This window comes from Erythrolamprus reginae, chromosome 2 (assembly GCF_031021105.1).
Source record: "Erythrolamprus reginae isolate rEryReg1 chromosome 2, rEryReg1.hap1, whole genome shotgun sequence".
NCBI classification, from domain to species: domain Eukaryota; kingdom Metazoa; phylum Chordata; class Lepidosauria; order Squamata; family Dipsadidae; genus Erythrolamprus; species Erythrolamprus reginae.
In genome coordinates, this window is record NC_091951.1 from 155,788,668 (window position 1) to 155,809,060 (window position 20,393).

The 20,393-nt window shown below is 40.3% G+C and overlaps 2 protein-coding genes across 5 annotated transcripts in view; one reads left to right on the forward strand and one right to left on the reverse strand.

The window, feature by feature from the left end:
• LRRC45 (leucine rich repeat containing 45) overlaps positions 1-7,967 on the reverse strand; it is a 29,797-nt gene extending 21,830 nt beyond the window's left edge. The window contains exons 1-5 of one of the 3 annotated variants that reach the window (XM_070740079.1): positions 7,752-7,967; positions 4,897-5,207; positions 3,583-3,644; positions 2,231-2,301; positions 752-930 (exon numbers count right to left, since the gene is read on the reverse strand). In XM_070740079.1, coding sequence (XP_070596180.1) covers positions 752-930; positions 2,231-2,301; positions 3,583-3,644; positions 4,897-5,143 — 559 coding nt within the window. In that variant the 5' untranslated portion in view covers positions 5,144-5,207; positions 7,752-7,967. Of the gene's footprint in view, positions 1-751; positions 931-2,230; positions 2,302-3,582; positions 3,645-4,896; positions 5,208-7,747 lie in introns of those variants that run through there. The other 2 variants (XM_070740078.1, XM_070740080.1) reach the window with 2 other exon arrangements.
• A 101-nt stretch (positions 7,968-8,068) lies between these two features.
• On the forward strand, positions 8,069-15,846 carry CENPX (centromere protein X). 2 transcript variants are annotated; one of them, XM_070735959.1, is made up of 5 exons: positions 8,069-8,190; positions 13,625-13,676; positions 13,887-13,940; positions 14,920-15,008; positions 15,180-15,846. In XM_070735959.1, the coding sequence occupies exons 1-5, from the start codon at positions 8,152-8,154 to the stop codon at positions 15,192-15,194; spliced, it is 249 nt and encodes an 82-aa protein (XP_070592060.1). In that variant the 5' UTR covers positions 8,069-8,151; the 3' UTR covers positions 15,195-15,846. The 2 variants fall into 2 exon arrangements, with proteins under 2 accessions (XP_070592060.1, XP_070592059.1); XM_070735958.1 differs by having other exon boundaries at positions 8,124-8,737.
• Positions 15,847-20,393: the final 4,547 nt, after the last annotated feature.

The window sequence follows — 20,393 nt, forward strand, 5'->3', positions numbered from 1 at the left end:
TCTGTACCAAATTGAACAGAACAGGCCTCTCACGTTGTGCCTATCATTGGACATTTCTGGTTCCTCCCCCCACCCTTATTTGGTAGACCAGTGTTTCCCAACCTGGCCACTTGAAGGTATCTGGACTTCAACTCCCAGAATTCCCCAGCCAGCATTCGCTCGCTGTGGAATTCTGGGAGTTGAAGTCCACATATCTTCAAGTGGCCAAGGTTGGGAAACACTGTGGTAGACTATGTGCAAAAATACCTACTTTCAAACAGATGAACTGCAATACAGTATCTCTGCAATCAATACTTCATTAATTGTATAAACATCATTAATTGTATAAAGATACTTCATTAATTGTATAAATGTCAGCCCTAATTCTGTAAAGTTTCACCTAGCTTACATATACTATATTTTGCAGAGTATAAGATGCACTCCCCCCCCCCCCCAAAAAAAAAAGAAGTTGAAAATTTGGGTGCATCTTATAATTATATTTTTTTGTAACCTTTTATTGACTTTCTACTGACACCAGGACTAAAAACATGTTTTATGGATTTGTTTATAAATAAGGGATGGGATATGTGATGAAGAGATATCCCATATTTTTTACACCTTCCATTTACATCAGATTTGACTATTATAATCAAAATTCTTAATAAACCAAGCATTAAAGACAAGCAGTCTTTCTTTCCCAGTAAAATGGTATGGGTTGTCAAAGGGGGAGGGATGGGAGTTACCCTCCGTTTTTACAAAAGGCAAGGCTTACCCAGTTCTTGTAGAGTAGAATTGGCTTTGAGTGCCAAGGCCAGTTCTCCTGCTCCCTGATGGTTGATTTGATTATTGCGCAGGTCCAACATCTGGAGATGGTGGTTTGCACCAAGCCCCTCACAGAAGATAGTGAAGCTTTCTTCCCACACACCTAGATTGTTCCACTCCAAAGTGAGCCTTGGGAAGAAGGAGGCAAGACTAAACAATGTCGTCTGGCAGGACCCAGGGGAAGAGCCTTCTTTGTGGCAGCCCCAACCCTCTGGAACCAACTCCCCCCAGATATCAGAGTTTCCCCCACCCTCCTTGCGTTTCGCAAGCTCCTCAAAACCTACCTCTGTCGTCAGGCATGGGGGAATTGAAATTTTCCCTTCCCCCTAGGCTTATAGAATTTATACATGGTATGTTTGTATGTATGATTGGTTCTTTAAATTGGGGTTTTTTAGATTATTTTTAATATTAGATTTGTTTACATTGTCTTTTTATTGTTGTTAGCCGCCCCGAGTATGCAGAGAGGGGCGGCATACAAATCTAATAAATTAATTAATTAATTAATTAATAGAGGCTGATGCGTATTCTTCGGAGTATAAGATGCACCTTTTTCTATCCTAAAAAAGGATGGAAATCTTGGTACATCTTATACATTGAATACAGCCATTTTTGTCTTCCCAAAGCCCCACCCCCACATCCCATTTTTGCAAAAAAGGCACCCTGCTTTTTGTAAAAATTGGGTGTGCAGAGGATTTGGGAGGCCTGCAGAGTGCTTCTGGGGGCTGGGGGAAGGCAAAAATGCCCATATTTTTGCAAAAAAAAAGGGTGAAAATGGGCCTTTTCCACAAAAACAGGTGCTTTTTTTGCCTTCCCAGCCCCCAGGAGCACACTGCGGGCCTTCCAAACCTGTTGCGCACCCCATTTTTTTGCAAAAGCAGGCAATTTTTCACCCATTTTTGCAAAAAAATGAGGCATAGAGGGTTTGGGAGGCCTTCTTCTGAGGGATGGGGAAGACAAAACCCTTTTTTTCTTACCTCTTCGAAATTTGGTGCGTTTTATACACCAGTGTTATAGTCCAAAAAATACAGAAGGGAATGGAATGGAATAGAATTCTTTATTGGCCAAGTGTGATTGGACACACAAGGAATTTGTCTTTGATGCATAATATACGCTCAGTGTGTGTAAAAAATAAATATACATTTGTCAAGAATCATGAGGTACAATATTTAATGATTGTCATAGGAGTCAAATAAGCAATCAGGAAACAATCAAAATTTATAAAAATCTAAAGGATATAAGCCACAAGTTACAGTCATACAGTCATAAGTGGGAGGAAATGAGTGATAGAAATGATGAGGAAAAACTAGTAGAAAAGGGACCCTGAGTCCTCTTCCATGCAAATATAGGAATCCTCCTCTGACTATCTGAACCAATTGGGTGTGCACAGCTTGACAGACCCCGCCCCCCCAAATACCCTATGACTACTCACCTCTGGATAGTCTTGTTTTGCCTGAGCAACTTTCCCAGAGCTTCAGCCCCAACATTTCGCATGTTGTTTCCCTAAAAGAAACCAAACCTAGTTAATCTCTCCATTACAGTACTCAAAAAGTGGATACATTCAGACATTAAACAGAAACATGGCTTCATCCACAGAACTCTGAAAATTCAACAGACTTGGCCGTCTCTTCTTCACACAACTTGTTAATTTATGCTCAATTGCATTGTTTGCACTTCTCCCTAGAGAATCCGTGAATTTATGTCCATTTCTATGTTCTACATTTAATGGTTCCACATTATCTTTACGACTCTACCATTGTACAGTATATCACTTGAATAAATAGGAAGACATCTTAGAAATTTTATTAACTTCCCAGTATTGATTTGGAAGGAAATTATTTATTTATTTATTTATTTATTTATTTATTTATTTATTTATTAGATTTGTATGCCGCCCCTCTCCGAAGACTTGGGGCAGCTCACAACAATAATAGAAACAATATAACAGTGAAACAAATCTAATATTAAAAATAAAACATACATAAAACCCCAGCAATTAAAACCATACAACACATACATACCAAACATAAAATATAAAAGCCTGGGGGAGGATGTCTCAGTTCCCCCATGCCTGGCGATATAGGTGGGTCTTGAGTAATTTGCGAAAGACAAGGAGGGTGGGGGCCACCACAGAGAAGGCTCTTCCCCTGGGGCCCGCCAAACGACATTGTTTGGTCGACAGGACCCGGAGAAGGCCAACTCTGTGGGACCTTATCAGCCGCTGGGATTCATGCGGCAGAAAACTATTGTTTGATTGTTTCCTGATTGCTTATTTGACTCCTATGACAATCATTAAATATTGTACCTCATGATTCTTGACAAATGTATATTATAGTGTGAAAATTGATGTAAATCTAAGTTACGAATATGTATGCATATGTATATCCATACACTTACCAGTATGTGTATAATATAGTTAATTAATAAACAAATTAATACTATTGCAATTTCTAAAAGCAAATTATCTAGTAAAGATTGGGAAATATAAACATGCTTAAAAACTGAAGAGCTGAAAAACAAGTCACCAGAAGTTATTTCTTTTTTACTTTTGTTCTATTTGTGTATTTTACATTCTTATTTAATTATTCAAAGATTAGATACTTATTTTCAACTGCTATTCTAAAACCAAGAGGTTTCTTAAGGCGGCACACACCCTATAGACTCCAGTTATATGATTTGCCTCATAAAGCTTTTGACTATTCTAAGTTCACTCTGCTATTATTCCCCAAAGCAAAAGCATCCTAGACATTTTGCCACCTTAAGACTAAGGTGCAGCACACTCACCTTCAGATTTAAGAACTTTACAACTGTATTGGAACGAAGTCCATGTAACAGCAGCTTAGCCCCTACAAGGAAAAAGACTCATATCTGAAAATGTTAGCAAATTCCCCAAATTAAAACAAACAAACACATTCACACCTTGTACTGAATCTTGTCTTGTTTAATCATGATTTATTGTGTAAACCAGAGTGGGTGAGTTCATGCTTGATGTGTCATGTGAACATACTGTCGTATTATTAAACAATGTACAGGTTTATTTTGGCTGATCATGAGAGTATACTCTTGAACACACTAACACTTCCTTCTCCTCCTGTTCTTTGGGAAGGTATGTATCACCATATGTCCTTGTCCCAATTTTTATGACTGATCTCCATTTTAGGGATTACGGTCAGTGTGGTCAGGCAGTAGGGAAAGCGAGTAGAATGTTTGGCTGCATAGCTAGAGGTATAACAAGCAGGAAGAGGGAGATTATGATCCCGCTATATAGAGCGCTGGTGAGACTCCATTTGGAGTACTGTGTTCAGTTCTGGAGACCTCACCTACAAAAAGATATTGACAAAATTGAATGGGTCCAAAGACGGGCTACAAGAATGGTGGAAGGTCTTAAGCATAAAACTTATCAGGAAAGACTTAATGAACTCAATCTGTATAGTCTGGAGGACAGAAGGAAAAGGGGGGGGCATGATTGAAACATTTTAATATGTCAAAGGGTTAAATAAGGTTCAGGAGGGAAGTGTTTTTAATAGGAAAGCGAATACAAGAACAAGGGGGCGCAATCTGAGGTTAGTTGGAAAGATCAGAAGCAACGTGAGAAAATATTATTTTACTGAAAGAATAGTAGATGCTTGAAACAAACTTCCAGCAGACGTGGTTGGTAAATCCACAGTAATTGAATTTGAACATGCCTGGGATAAATACTGTACAGTATATCCATCTTAAGATAGAATACAGGAAATAGTATAAGGGCAGACTAGATGGACCATGAGGTCTTTTTCTGCCATCAATCTTCTATGTTTCCATGTTTCTATCTGTCTAGACCAGGGGTAGGCAAAGTTGGCTCTTTTATGACATATGGACTTCAATTCCCAAAATTCCCAAGCTAGCATGATCGGCTCAGGAATTCTGGGAGTTGAAGTCCACAAGTCATAGAAGAGCCAACCTTGCCTACGCCTGGTCTATGCAAATTGTTAACACAGAGTGTTTGATTACAAAGAGAAGTTAACAGCAAGCAACCACAATGGGAGTACCATAAACTCCAATACGTTTTCAGGATAGGACAGAAGTAAAGAATTGCCTTATGGACAGAGGAGGTCCCACCTTCTTCACTCAGCATGCAATCATTCAGTATGAGCTCAGTGAACTGGAGGTCATCCTGCAAGAGCTTGCCAAGGACTCCGCAACTATCTACAGAAAGGCTCTGCGTGGCCAAATCCAAGCGGTTTCTTCCTGTTGCTTCCTCCAAGTGTGGCAGGATACAATCTTGAAGCTCGGCACCACTCTCTTTGCACAGCCTAGTATAAGACTGTCGGAAGGCTTCCATCTCTGTGGCAGGCATCAGCATCATTCATTCCCCCATGTAGATAAGGGGTTAAGGCTGATGGCAAGATCAAAAGGCAGCAGCCGGTAGCCTGGTGGACAACAACAACTGCAGGTTATTGCCAGAGCACATTTTGCTTATTTGAACCTAGTCTAAGTAATCTTCAAATGTTCAAACCAGCTTCCGTGGCTTATACCTCTGTTACTAGAAGCCTTAAGACAATCAAACTTGCTTCAAAAGCTTGCTGAGGGTTGCTAGAACTAAAGCCTCACCCTTCAACCGCCAATGCCTACTTTTGTAACTAAGGAAACTGCAGCATGTTGGGAATTGTAGTTAAATATCTTCTACATCTTACTACCTGGGAAACAGGGCATGCTGGGAACTGTAGTTCAGAGGCATTTTAATTATTGATTTGGTGGTGTCTCTCTCCACTGAGAAAGAGTTATTCATACTATAGGGAGTATATTTCTTCAATAAAATAGTCAAGAGCAAAGATGTCAATTAAAACATATGTTAAGATCCTGTTTTGGCAGAAAAATAAAAATGATCCAACTAAATAAATAATACATTTAGTGCTTGTTTTATGGCACAATTGTGTTCTGAGATAAAATATACCAATTGCATTCTTTGAAGTTATATCTTCTGGTGGAGTTAAGAGTCCTCTCATCACCATAAACATGTGTGCAGTCGTGTGTGTGTGTGTGTGTGTAGTTTTTGTACAGGATGCTTTGAAACTCAGTGTGTGGGTTTTATTGTTAAAATCTGGACTGCACATTCTGCAAAAACATACAACATCTGGCAAGTTTGTCTATTCTTTGTGTGTCAACAAGCTAATGTTTTAATTTAATTTAAAATGTAAGGATGGAGCCAAAGTTTTGCACAAAGGCGCCAAGTTGATGCCTCTCTCCCCAGATATTTGTTTTAGAATCATCCTGTTGCCATTATTGTGTTGTGGTCTATGAGAAGTTAATGTAGCATACTTATGTATAATTACGATAGGCACTTTGTGTTTCTGAACTCCAGACAGTAATAATCCATATACTTTAAATTAGTTCAAAGTAAATGAACTGACACTTATGTGTTCATCACTCAGAAACTGAATCTATACTCACAGCCCGAGCACTGAAACAAGTTAAAGAGTATTTCACCCACCCCAAACTGAATTAGTCCTTAAATCATCATGTAATAAGTCATAGTTTTGAAACCTGTGGGATCTTTTCTAGAAACACTTTGTTTCGCTTGGTATAATATTAATACAATGTAATCTTTTAAAATGTGAATTAAAAATGCTTAAAAATATTTAATGCTTACAACTCCCTAGTCCTCCTACATTTTATTCAAAAACATCCCAGCAATTATTTATTTTTAATCCTTTCTAAATGTTGTTGGTGAGTTTTCAACAGAAAACCCTAAACTCATGTTCATTTCTCTTTAAATACTTACGTGGAAAAACTAAATAGAAGTGTAAGAATGAGGGAAAAGAAAAAGAAAGGAAACATCAGCTATTAAAGATAACTATCTTCAAGACTATATCCGAGACCGCCTTCTGCCGCATGAATTCCAGCGACAGATGAGGTCCCACAGAGTTGGTCTTCTTAGGGTCCCGTCGACAAAACAAAGTCGGCTGGCGGAACCAAGGGGAAGAGCCTTGTCTGTGGTGGCCCCGGTCCTCTAGAATCAGCTCCGCCCGGAGATTCACACTGTCCCCACCCTCCTTGCCTTCCGCAAGAGCTTAAAAACACATTTTTTCCGCCAGGCCTGGGGACATTAAATCTTCCCCTGTCCAGCAAATGTTGTTAGTGTGATTACTAAATGAATGAAAATGAACGTTTTTAAAATTAGAATTTTAACAACTTTTTAGTATATTAATTGGACAACTGTACTGTTGTGTTTCACTATATGTTGTGAGCCGCCCCGAGTCCACAGAGAGAGGCGGCATACAAGTTCAATTAATTAATAAATAATAAATAAACTTGATGTAGAAACAAAGGAAGTTATTAAATTATTTTAGATTTAAAGTGAGATCCTAAACAGGTTTACTGTAGACCTCTCCTTGTTTCTAAGAGGTCTGCACGGGGCATGCATAAGCGCACCACTGTGCCTACCCTCCCTGTCCTACTGTCCTATTTTATTGTTACTTTTTACTTATGTTTATTCAAATTACTACTCTGCTATACCTGTTTGAGAAAGGAATAAAACAAATAAAAAATAAGTCAAGTCCTAGCAGAATTGTCTTTAGAAAATAAGAATCCAGAACCCCAAGCCACTTTTTAAAGCTTAGATTTACAGCAGTGAATTCAAGAGAGTTGCAAACCGTTCCCTATCTATTAGTAAGTCCTAGGAGTTCAATATATTATGGCTCTACTGACATAGATCCCGGTCCTAAATCATCTCATGTGAATCCACCTATTTATTTTCTCGGATGGAAGTCCCACAAAGCAAAGAGCTAAAGTTTAGGGCTATTGATTCAATAGGGTCCACTCTCACAACTTTTCAGAAAACGAGGGCTGATTCCCAAAAGAAAGCGGAAAGGCTAAGCAAGCGTCGAAGAGAAGCCGAGAAACGCATTCGCAAAAGCAGGGCACCTTGGCGCCGTGCTACTGGCAAGAATGGTCTCCCTGGACGACTTACTCACTGTAAATCAAGCCTTTCACATGGGGATCGCTCCCCCTCCTCTCCCTATTCCTCCATCCTCAGACCCTGAACTCGATGCTTTCGGGCACCGACCCCCGGCTCTCCGCTTTCTTTTTCTTTCCTAAAACGAGACTTCTTAACTCAAGCTTCCCGCCTCTTCCCGCCTTTTCAGATCAGCGGCTTTACCGACACTTGAAGGGCGGGAGGAGCAAAAAAAGAACACCCCACAAACTACGCTTCCCAGCATGCCTCTTGGTTAGAAGTAACCGGTGGCGCCCCCTTCTTCTCCGGAAGTAAACGCTTGAGGGCGGGATTCTACGGACTACATTTCCCGAAAAGCCACGCGGATGTTCTGAACGGTTTTGAGCGCGGAATCTTAAGCAAGGGAATGCAAGGGTGGAATGGAGACCAGGGAAGAGCGCGCGGCAGGCTTCAAAAAGGTTAGGGAAAATGGGCCGAGAGATAACAGCAACAACGAGTTCAGCTTGGGACGTTCTAAGTTAGGATTTAAGATGGGTGAGAAAGGCAAAGGGAAAGAAAGGCGCCGGCAATCCAAACGTTTTGGCCGTACCTGGATGGATGTAGCGGGAGTTGTAACGTGGGAATAGCCGGAGGTTTACTTACCATGCAGAGCAGCCGCCTATCCCAGGGGCGGGTGAAGCGGCCAGGAGCGTTGTTGCAAAAAGTAGACGTGGTTTAAGGCTCGGGGATCCTGGTTGCAAATGGAACCGAGGCATTAATTGTGGACGGGTCCATTGGCCCTCTTGGGAATGGAGTCTAGGAATTGATCGAATTGGAGGGTGAAGAAGCAATGGGGGTGCCGCCTGGCTGAAAAGCAAGAAGCAGAGGACACTTGGGAGGAACTGCTCAGGAGATAAGGACGATTGAGGCGGCGCCTTTTAAATAAAGTACAAGCTAGAGATAGATTTTAAGTTGGGCTACAAAATGAAATGGTCTCTCTGGTTTCCTGGAGTTGGAGTGTCGGAGGTGATCGCTTCTTTTGCCCTCCCTTAATACCGTTTATGGACAAGTTTACTAAACGTTCATTATTATTATTGCTATTATTACGAAATAATCTAGGACTGCTCATTCATCATAATGTAATTTGCACTGGCTTTATATTATAACGCGAAGGCAAAGGCGCTTTTTGTTAGTTGTTAGGCCCTTAGGACTACAAAACCTTATACTGAGCCTTTGCACCTTGCATGGGTGTTGCATGGACAAGAGCATGTCTAGGTTATGAACACCTAGTTAAATATAAATTATTATGTTCAAAACCGGTCACCGCTTTTGATTAGAAAAGAAAGAGCTCCAGATTTAACTTGGAACAATACTTGGGATTTAATAAAAGATGCATATATTATACTGTTGAACTGATTTGAGATAGATGAACACCATATCGGAACTAGAATATTGTCCATAATATCAAACAAAAAATTAAAATGGGATTTAAAAAGAGCGTCGAGGGTCATGCCTCCTCAGGATAATAGTTTGCTTAAAATTTAGTAATAGAAGATAAAATAGAATGGATTAGGAAAGTTCTAATATTGAATTCATTTTTTGGAGTAAAATGCTATTACAATACTGAATAAGTTTCACTTAACTACTGAATTGGGATATTAATAACTATCATTTTCCAAAAATGCATTTTAAAATTATCATTTAATGTTTCTTCAAGTGAACTTTAGGTATTGGAATTAATGAAATTCTTTGGAGCAGTTCTAGACTGATACAGCAGATAGCACTAGAGCTTCATTCATTTCCTATTCTGTTTCCTATTAAGCCTGCAGTAGAATACAAATGTCCCTAGTTCTTTTATACAAAAGATGTGGTTTAAAAAAAAAAAAACTTCAAAAGCCTAATTGGATTTTTAATTAGCCCAGTTTTATAGCTCGATTTTACATCCATGAAGTATGCAAAAGCCCAAGTCCAAAGCTTTAAGAGAGAAATCACAACTTCTTTATAAAGTGTTGGCAAGTACAAGTGCAAAAGATCTGAACTCTTAATAGAATAGAATAGAATTTTTCTTGGCCAAGTGTGATTGGACACACAAGGAATTTGTCTTGGTGCATATGCTCTCAGTGTACATAAAAGAAAAAGATACATTTGTCAAGAATCATGTGGTACAACACTTAATGATTGTCATAGGGGTCAAATAAGCAATGAAGAAACAATATTAATAAAAATCTTTAAAAACCCCTGCTAGGCAGGATAGATAATATTGAATTTGGTTTGCTAATAGTCTTGACTTGATATACAATTGCATGAATAGGAAGACAAAAGTACCTGGCTCTACAGTTCCCAGGGCAGGTTTTTTTTCTTCCATTACCTTTCATAGCAGGGGGGAAAAACTATTAGAAAAAAAAGTTAATGTTCTCCCCCTATTCTGATTAGCATAAGGCTGTGAAATGTGTCTGTCACAAATAATTCCTTTCATTCCTCCTTGAAACCCAACCTTCATCAGGTTGAAGAAATGGTATAGAACAGGGGTAGGCAAAGTTGGCTCTTCTATGACATGTGGACTTCAACTCCCAGAATTCCTGAGCTAGCATGATTGGCTCAGGAATTCTGGGAGTTGAAGTCCACGTAGAAGAGCCAACTTTGCCTACCTGCGGTATAGAATGTTTGAATAATACAGCTTTTATCCCTGACATAAGTGAGAGAGGAAAATATTTTTTTAAAAAACTCTGTAAACTTGGTAGTTGTTTGGATGTTCTTTAAGAATTATTATTTCAGTAGCTTTTGTATTGTGTACATTTGTATATTACATAAATGTGTGATCTGAGTAAAAGTGAGAATAGCGAACTATGTGTACTTGGAAATATACTTTTTTCCCCATCTGTTTGCCAATCAGATATTTAACAATTGCTCCTAATCCATTTGAATGCTTTTAATTGTTCAGTTATTTCTAGTTTTTTCTTACTATGCTTATACACTCTTAGTTCTCTTTATAATTCAGAACTATTTATTTTTTTAAATGGTAATTTTATTTAAGATTACAATTTACACTTGATCTTACCAAAAGGCTGAGAAGACTAAAATAAAAATAGAAGGTACAGAATAGGTAAAACATTTTAAAAATAAGAAAGAAAAATAAGAATAGAGTAAAAAATACAAAGGGACTTCCTTTTATCACAGCAAAAATAAACAATTTTAGTAACACCTTTTAAAATACTACAAATGATATCTTCTTTCCCATTTTTATAAAATCTATATCCTAACTCTTATCTGTAAACACATTCATAAAACCTTGTCATTTCAGTCCTGATACCTGCGGATCTCCATTAAGGGTTACCAGAGGAAGGTTATCTATTTTAGCCTTGATCAAATATACTAATTTTATATTCCTTCCTTTTACTTCTATCAATCTTGATCTCTACTCCCTTCAAACAGTGTCTCGGGACTTGATTTCTTTTCAATACTTGCCCTTCCCAAAAAATTCTTCAGAGCTTTAACATATCTCTTTTGTAAATCTAGTACAGGAGAATTATCCATGTCAGAGTTATTTGTATAATCCTTTTAATTATTAAAACCAGCATATTTTATATATCCAGTGTAACATCTTTTTCCATATTATCCATATTTCAAATCAGTCTCAATCATGTCAGGTAAAACCTCTTCCATAGCTTTTTTTTAAACATAGTATATCTGTAGAGGCAGACACTCTTAAAGTTAACTTCTAGGTTCATTGTTTAAAAATACTTTAGTATGTCCAATGTTAAAATATTTTGTTTAATTCTGTATTTATAAGTTGAGTGTGAATGTTCTTCTATAATTGTAATATTTCATCTATTTTCCTTTAATGCCCAATTTTTAGACTTTTCCATTTTTTAAATACCGTAATTCAAAATTATATTTTCCTATGAGAATGGGTCTTTAAAATTAACTCCAAAATGTTATTTCAAATTTATCTGGACGTATAGCCATTTGAAACTTTTTTAAATGAAAATTTAATTAATCTTTTGCTATTTATTCCTTAATTTTTGTCCTTAATAACGTCTTTCGGTAAGGATGGAAGAAAACTCCTTCAGTTCTGTAAAACATATTGATCCAAAGATTCCTAACAACTGAAAAACTGTTAACGAAATTTTCAGAAGTGATTCAAAAAAAGTATACGAATTCAGTGTCATTTCAAAGGTGCTGACTGTGGTTTGATGGTTATTTCCTCATCTCCCTGAGCTCTAAATTCATCAATCATCTGCAGAATGCAACTGTCTGGAACACTTGTGGGCGCGCTCAAATCCTATTCGTGTCAAGAGGAATTACAAAAAGCTGGTCTTCTTGACAGCTCTTCATTCCATCCTGCTTTTCACGCATTCATCTTCAATTCACCATTTCTTCCCCATAAAAGCAGTTCACTGAATTACTTCCATCAGCATGTTGATCTTCTAAACAAGAATTTTGGAGTTGAGGTTTGATAAAGTGGTACTTAATTGGTGGGCTTGAAGAAACTGATATGGGTTTTAAACACAAAGGAACGGCTTTTATATCCCCTTATCCAAGAGAAAGCCCATTGAATTCATTACCTAGTAGATGTATCTATAAGATTAACAGTATTTACTTAGAGGTTTTTTAGGCACTGTACAAAAGCGCATAAAGTCCAATAGCTTTGAAGTTGAGACAAATGCTCATTTAGTGGGAGATAGGTCTTGAAGATGACAAACAAAAGAGCTGTCTCAGCCAAACCAGTGGATTACAGCCAGTTTTAACTAACGTAACATTAAACATAAATGTTAGTTAGAGACAGTAGTGGGTTTCATTTACCTTTGCTACCAATTCGGAAACGGATGCGTGCAGGTGCTTTGAGTGCAATGCTTATGCGCATGCGCAGAAGATTCTATACATGCAAAGTGTTTTTGATGATTTATGAGTGGGTGGGCGGAGCCTCCCATCACCACCAGTTTGCTCAAACTGGTGCAAACCAGTAGCAACCCACCACTAGTTAGAGAATATTAATATATTAGTTTTGAAGTTACAATGTTGGCGCAAGTTAGAATAGAACACAAAGGTAAAGGAGGGTTGTTTTGCTCTTTCGCAAGAAGGTTTCCCCCAAGGTGTGCATATTGAGATATTGGTTATGTGACACTTGACAATAATCAGCTAGCGGTCATTTAATACATTTAGTTCTATTTTCTTTAAACATCCTTTAAACTCTCTTTTGTATGCCTTTACTCCCCCCTGCCCCCCCAAAGAAACCAACTTCAGTAGGAATAATGGAAAATGCCTAACAATGTACTTTATTTGCTTTCTACCATTTCCAGAACACCTAGAAGGAATTTTTTTTTTTTAAAGGAATAATCTTCATTGAAATAAGTAATTGTAAACGGGTGGGATAGCTGGTAGAAATGGTTGATGTACTGTTAAGTAATTTAGAGATTGGCCCAAGCAGCCAGAAGAAGAATGGATGATGGGACCTTCATACTGTGTCGATATGATGGCTTCAATTGTTGATTCGCTCTTGCTCAAGAGAATAAGATGTACAGTAAATAAGAGCCAAAATGGCACAGTGGTTAGAGTGCAGGACTGCAGGCTACTTCAGTTAACTGCTGGCTGTAGTTCAGCAGTTCAAATCTCACCACCGGCTCAAGGTTGGCTCAGTCTTCCATCCTTCCGAGCTGGGCAAAATGAGGACCCAGATTGTTGGGGGCAATATGCTGATTTTGTAAACCGCTTAGAGAGGGCTGTAAAAGCACTGTGAAGCGGTATATAAGTGCTATTGTTAAACATGGTAATATATTTGATCAGTTTCTTTTGATGTATTCCTCTGCCAACAAAAGCTGACCTAGAATATATTACTTTACTTATTGAGTAGCTTTTTTAAGATATTCACTTTTTCTCCACGAACACTTCTTGACTGAGTCCCTTTCTGTGCAGGAGACTTTGAACAAACTGCTCCAGCTCCATTTCAAAGATGACAAAACACGAGGTAATTGCTCAGCCATTCTGCTTCCGTAAAAAGGCCAATTGCTGCCGGACATCTTCCCAAATGTTTCTGTGGAGAGACTGTGCTCTGGAACATGAGAAATAACTGAAAAATAGTCGTAGCATACGGGTTCCGGAGTTGCATGTGCCTGAATGAGTGTGGGGGACGGTGGTGCTTACACATGGTCTCATGGGAATATTCCTTCTCTTTCAGCCAGTAGTGATGCTCTGTGGCTGATGGCCGAAATGCTTAAAGTATTTGTTCGAGGTGAGTAATTAAAGTGGACTGTCAGAGGAGTGGGACAGCACCCGTGGAACCTTAACATTTCCTTGTACAATTAAGTTCCGCTGTGTATCGCTCATAAATCCCATTTCATTCTGATCCCAGAATTGATTTCTGATCTTAATTGTTAACTGCTTCAAGTTTTCAAGTTTCAAGTTTTCTTGGATTTATATGCCGCCCCTCTCCGAAAACTCAGGGCGGCTAACAACAATCATGAACAATATACAATAAAATCCAATACTAAAAGCAAATTAAAACCCCTTAATATATAAAAACCAAACATACATACAAACATACCATGTATACAGTTGTAACGGCCTAGGGGGAAAATAAGTCTTAATTCCCCCATGCCTGGCGGCAGAGGTGGGTTTTAAGCAGCTTACGAAAGGCAAGGAGGGTGGGGGCAATTCTAATCTCTGGGGGGAGTTGGTTCCAGAGGGCCGGGGCCGCCACAGAGAAGGCTCTTCCCCTGGGGCCCGCCAAGTGGCATTGTTTAGTTGACGGGACCCGGAGAAGACCCACTCTGTGGGACCTAACTGGCCGCTGGGATTTGTGCGGCAGAAGGTGGTCCCTGAGGTAATCTGGTCCGGTGCCATGAAGGGCTTTATAGGTCATAACCAACACTTTGAATTGTGACCGGAAACTGATCGGCAACCAATGCAGACTGCGGAGTGTTAGTGTGACACTCAATAGTGTGTATGCTGAGAAAAAACAGAAATTTCTACAAATTGTAATTTGTGAGTTACTAGGATCCTTCTGCCTCTTGTGAATTATCTAGTCATGTGTCAAGTATGCACATGCTTGCTTTCAAATAATTTTGCTTTTATAATGCGACTAGAAAAAGAATCACAAACCTAAATACTCTTTTCCATTAAGAAAAACTTTTTCGGTGTGACACCTTTTGCCGTCTTTCCCAATGCCCCATCTACTTATTTTTGCTTGTCGTGTTTTGTGTCTTTCGCAGAAGCAGGAGCACGAGCATCACGGCAGGCTCAGACTGAGGATGTAGCTAAGGTGGAAGTGGAACACGTGGAAAAAATCTTGCCGCAACTGGTATGTACAACATCTCAGATTCCATAATTCATCGGATAAGGATATGGGGGTCTCCTTTTACAGGGAGATGTTTAGCTGGCAATATCCTCCTCAGTAGGCAAATGGAACTGAGATTTGTTAATTAATTTGGGGCAATTCTGTTATTTATGTTGAAATTCTTAATTCCCACAGCTTCTGGATTTCTAGAAACCCGAGGAGTGAAAAACCTGCATTCCTGTTACTAAGACCTTGCTGAACTCAGAAGCAAAATGAACCACAGACTTGTAATGTGGAATTTCCTACAAAACGTGCTCACTTCCTGGAATGACAACTTACCTTCCTTCTCAGCTCTGTTTGCCATCTCTTTTGGGGTGCTTAGTTGCTGTCAGTGTTGCCTAAAATAACTGTGGGTTTGTTGGGAGTTTCTCGTAACGCAATTCCTGGAGCAGATGGTGGCTATCTGAAGCGGTGCCCTGCCCTTCCCATTCCCATTCATAGTCAGGTAACATCTTTACTTTTCTAATGAGAAAAACAGGTGCCGCCTTCTAGAGGTGTGTGGAAAGGGTGAGTACACTTGGGAGGCTTGGCCACATCAAGGGCTCTTGTCACCTCCAGGCCTGAGCGCTGTCTTAAGTTCTTAAGCAGGAGCCTATCCCCAAATCTGCCAACGGCAGGTACCCGATCTTTATTTTATGAATAAACAGTGCCTGTCCTTCAACCCTTTCCCACATTCCACAGGGCCATGACATCAAAGAGTGCAGGGAACCTTTTAACCATTTGATATTCCTCTAAGAAGCTGCTTTCCTCTGCTATAAATTTGTTCTTACAAAGAAACGTCAATAAATCAAAAATAACCTCCCTCCCTTGTGTGGGCTCCTTGTTGCAATTAATCATAGAAAGTCAAAGTATCTTCAAAGAGTTGTTTGGCCTCCCCACCCCGCCTCTCCTTTGTAGGACCAAAGAAAAACTTTCAGAAAGGGGCAGAATAACAAACAGCATGTGTGAGGATCCCACATCACGCAAGACCCAGCCCCTCTGTCAGCAGGGGTTGGGGGGGGGGGAGAAAGCTGTGAAATAGTAAACCTTGCACATGAAGGCAGGGCGTAGCCTAATGAATCTGGTTTTGTTGTGAAAGAGATCAGACCTAAAAGAAGTGTAAATTGTATCTTCAGGAACTCAGAAGCGAGCTCCACTAAGTTCAGTGGGACTTAGGGAACATAACCAGGAAGGACTGTGCTCTTGTGGACGTTGGATTACAGCTATCATTACCCCTGACCATCAACCATGCTGAAGCTGTAATCCAGCAGAGTAGGAATTGCAAATTTACCATTCCATATTTTGATAGTATGTGTGTGTGTGTGTGTAACCAATGATACACATTTGAACTAGTGAATCTGTTGCCATGTTAGCTTTAAAGTAAGAATGGTAATAACCATTCTTCAGATTGTTTCTTTCTACATACAGTGATACCTTGTCTTACAAACTTAATTGGTTCCAGGACGAGGTTCTTAAGGTGAAAAGTTTGTAAGACGAAACAATGTTTCCCATAGGAATCAATGGAAAAGCGATTAATGCGTGCAAGCCCAAAATTCACCCCTTTTGCCAGCTGAAGTGCCCGTTTTTGCGCTGCTGGGATTCCCCTGAGGTTCCCCTCCATGGGAAATCCCACCTCTTCTGGGTTTTTGCAATGCTGCAGGGGAATCCCAGCATCGCAAAACCAAGCCCTTCGCTGGCAACGGAAGTCCGGAGGTGGGGTTTCCCATGGAGGGGAGCCTCAGGGGAATCCCAGCAGCGCAAAAACGGGTGCTTCGCTGGCAACGGGAGTCTGGAGGCGGGGCATCCCAGCAGCGGCAGTGGGTTTGTAAGGTGAAAATAGTTTGTAAGAAGAGGCAAAAAAATCTTAAACCCCGGGTTTGTATCTCAAAAAGTTTGTATGATCAGGCGTTTGTAAGATGAGGTATCACTGTATTAGCTTTGTACAAGCTTTATTGCTTTGCATTGTTTCTGCTATACCTAATATTAGTTACTCCTAAGACAAAGGTGATGCTGATATATACAAAATTATTTTAAGAAGGCAGGTGCTTCCGACATAAGTCTGATGTGATATAAGCATTATATTAACAATATTACAGGTACCTATTAAGAGGTAGGTAATCAACCAGCCTAAATTTAGCCAGTGACTTGAGTAAATGATGTGAATTTTGATTTTTCCAAATCAAGCCAGATCCTGTACTAGAAGGGGTTTTTCACACTGGCTTTATATTTGCACATATAATCAAGTTTGGAAATTCATTGTAATCAAAAGTACAGTAATCAAGGGCTTGAAACATTGACAAGGAGCCCTAGTTATGTTAACTTCTAAACTTACTTGGATTGAAAAATATATTTGTCTAACAACCTCAACATGATTATTACATATACTATGTAATAATACTATGTGCTTGCTCCATTTTCTTTTGGTTTGATTTTTGTATTCCCTGGAGAGCAATTGGCCAACACAGTTTCTTCGTACCTTTAACTTGAATCCTGTCTAGGACACTGCCAAAGGCATGAAGCTCTGTACTCAAGGGCAGTAGGAAAAGCAAGTAGGATGCTTGGCTGCATAGCTAGAGATATAACAAGCAGGAAGAGGGAGATTGTGATCCCCTTATATAGAATGCTGGTGAGACCACATTTGGAATACTGTGTTCAGTTCTGGAGACCTCACCTACAAAAAGATACAGTATTGACAAAATTGAACGGGTCCAAAGACGGGCTACAAGAATGGTGGAAGGTCTTAAGCATAAAACGTATCAGGAAAGACTTAATGAACTCAATCTGTATAGTCTGGAGGACAGAAGGAAAAGGGGGGACATGATCGAAACATTTAAATATGTTAAAGGGTTAAATAAGGTTCAGGAGGGAAATGTTTTTAATAGGAAAGTGAACACAAGAACAAGGGGACACAATCTGAGGTTAGTTGGGGGAAAGATCAAAAGCAACGTGAGAAAATATTATTTTACTGAAAGAGTAGTACAGTAGATGCTTGGAACAAAAGTCCAGCAGACGTGGTTGGTAAATCCACAGTAACTAAATTTAAACATGCCCGGGATAAACATATATCCATTGTAAGATAAAATACAGGAAATAGTATAAGGGCAGACTAGATGGACCATGAGGTCGTTTTCTGCCGTCAGTCTTCTATGTTTCTAAGGTATTCAGGAAAGATACAAATATACAGTGAATTCATTGCAGTCAATTCTACAGCACATAATCATTCTCTAGCATACACCTACTGGTAGAATTAATGAAGTGTCCTTTTTTTAAAATTTTTCCAGGATGAACTCCTATTCTAGTCTAGGCAAAACTAGAACAGATTAAATGTGATCTAAATGTGATATTTAGAGTTATTCAGTGAACATGCTGTAAAGAATTAGTACAGTGGAACCCCGACATACGAGCAGCTCTACTTACGAGCTGGGAGAGTAGAGAAATTTTTGTTCGACTCACGAGCTTCCATTCGGGATACGAGCCGAGAAGAGCCGGCCTGGCTTGCTTTGCTTCCGAGCTGATGCAGAGCCGAATAAAGCGTCACGCCCCTCTGACGCTTTCGGCGGCTTCCGAAGCGATGCTGGGCTCTTTTGCCGCCAAAAGCGTCAGGGGGGCGTGACGCTTTATTCGGCTCTGCATCAGCTCGGAAGCAAAGCAAGCCAGGCCGGCTCTTCTCAGTATCCAGCTCTTGGTGAGTCCTTGGCTTCTGCTGGGGGTGCAGAAGCGGGCGAGGGGGGGGGCGGCAAAAAAAACGCCCGGACAAGCACTTGCTGCGAGGCGGGCAGGGGGGGGGCAAAAAAAACGCCCGGACAAGCACTTGTTGCGAGGCGGGCGGGGGGGGGGGGGCCAAAAAAAACGCCCGGACAAGCACTTGCTGCGAGAGGCGGGCGGGGGGGGGGGGCGGCAAAAAAAACGCCCGGACAAGCACTTGCTGCGAGGCGGGCGGGGGGGAGGGGGCAAAAAAAACGCCCGGACAAGCACTTGCTGCGAGAGGCGGGGGGGGGGGGCAAAAAAACCGGGGCACTTTCGCTGCGAGTGGCGGGAAAAAATAAGCAAGAAAAAATAAGCGGCTTTTCCGCTGCCTCCTAAAGCGGGGAAGTTCGCCAGGAGGCAGCAGAAAAGCCGCGCGTGTCTTTTAAAACATCGGAGCCGGCATGGGGAGGCTCTCAATCAACCCTCGAGTCCGGGTTCGGGGTTCGGGGGCTGATTAAAAGCCTCCCCATGCCGGCTCCGATGTTTTAAAACACACGCGGGGCTTCTTTGCTGACTCCTGGCGAACTTCCCCGCTTCAGCCGACGTCTTTTCCCCTCAGCCCTTGGGCTTGCACGCATTAATCGCTTTTACATTGTTTCCTATGGGAAACAATGTTTCGACATACGAGCTGTTCGACGTGCGAGCCTCCTTCCGGAACCAATTAAACTCGTAAGTCGGGGTTCCACTGTACTTTCTTTCAGTTGGATCAAGCTGTCTCATTAAATTGTGGTACACATAAAAAAAAAATTCTGATAGCTTGTGTAGAGGCACCACTGAATCGGTAGGAGTAAGGCTGGGGAAATCAGATAAGCTCTCTGAAACATCCAGTCCTAATGCCAGCTTCATGTCATCTGCAAATTTGGTAAGTTCCCCTCATTTATGAAGATATTGAGAGTACTGGGCCTAGGATGGGGCCTTTTGGTACTCCGCTCCTTCTCTCCATGTGGACTCGTTGAGTACGGTTTGCCAGCCAGTTGTGTATCCATGTGGTAGTGAGGCTGTCTATTCCACTTTTCTCTATGAAGAGGTAGGTTATGGTCCATTTTGTCAAATGCCTTGCTGAAGTCTACAGTGTTTCACTGGTCTACTAATTTAGTCATGGTGTTGAAGAATGAAATGAGATTAGTTTGGCATGATCTGTTTTTAACAAACCCGTGCTGGCTGCTAGTTATTACTTTACTTGTTTGTAGGTGTTAACAGATCTGTTTTTAAATTATCTACCCAGGTATTGATGTTAGTCTGTGGTTTCCTGGGTCAGTTTTTTTCTTCCTTTTCTGAAGATGGGAACCACATCAGATTTCCAGTCCTCTGGTAGTTCTCCAGTGTTCCCGGATTTTGGAAAGATGTGCAGTGGTTCTGAGATGACATCTGCCAGCTCCTTTACTACTCTGGGGTGTAATCTGTCCGATACTGATTATTTCTATTCATGAAGTTCAGACAGGTGTCCTCTTACTGGTTTTTTTGTTTATTTTAATATTAGTTTCCAGTCTGTTTTTTGGAGTTATATTTCTGGTAGGTTGGGCTCTGGTATGTTCTGGTAGTTTCTTTTTGCGTAAAGACCGAGTCAAAGAATGAATTAAGCAGCTCTGCTTTCTCTATGTTGCCTATTACTTACTTGCTGTC

Coding starts and splice junctions, on each gene's coding strand:
- CENPX (XM_070735958.1), top strand. CDS start 8,696: ATGAAATGGTCTCTCTGGTTTCCTGGAGTTGGAGTGTCGGAG. Junction 13,677..13,886: donor CAAAGATGACAAAACACGAG/GTAATTGCTCAG, acceptor CTTCTCTTTCAG/CCAGTAGTGATGCTCTGTGG. Junction 13,941..14,919: donor GCTTAAAGTATTTGTTCGAG/GTGAGTAATTAA, acceptor TGTCTTTCGCAG/AAGCAGGAGCACGAGCATCA.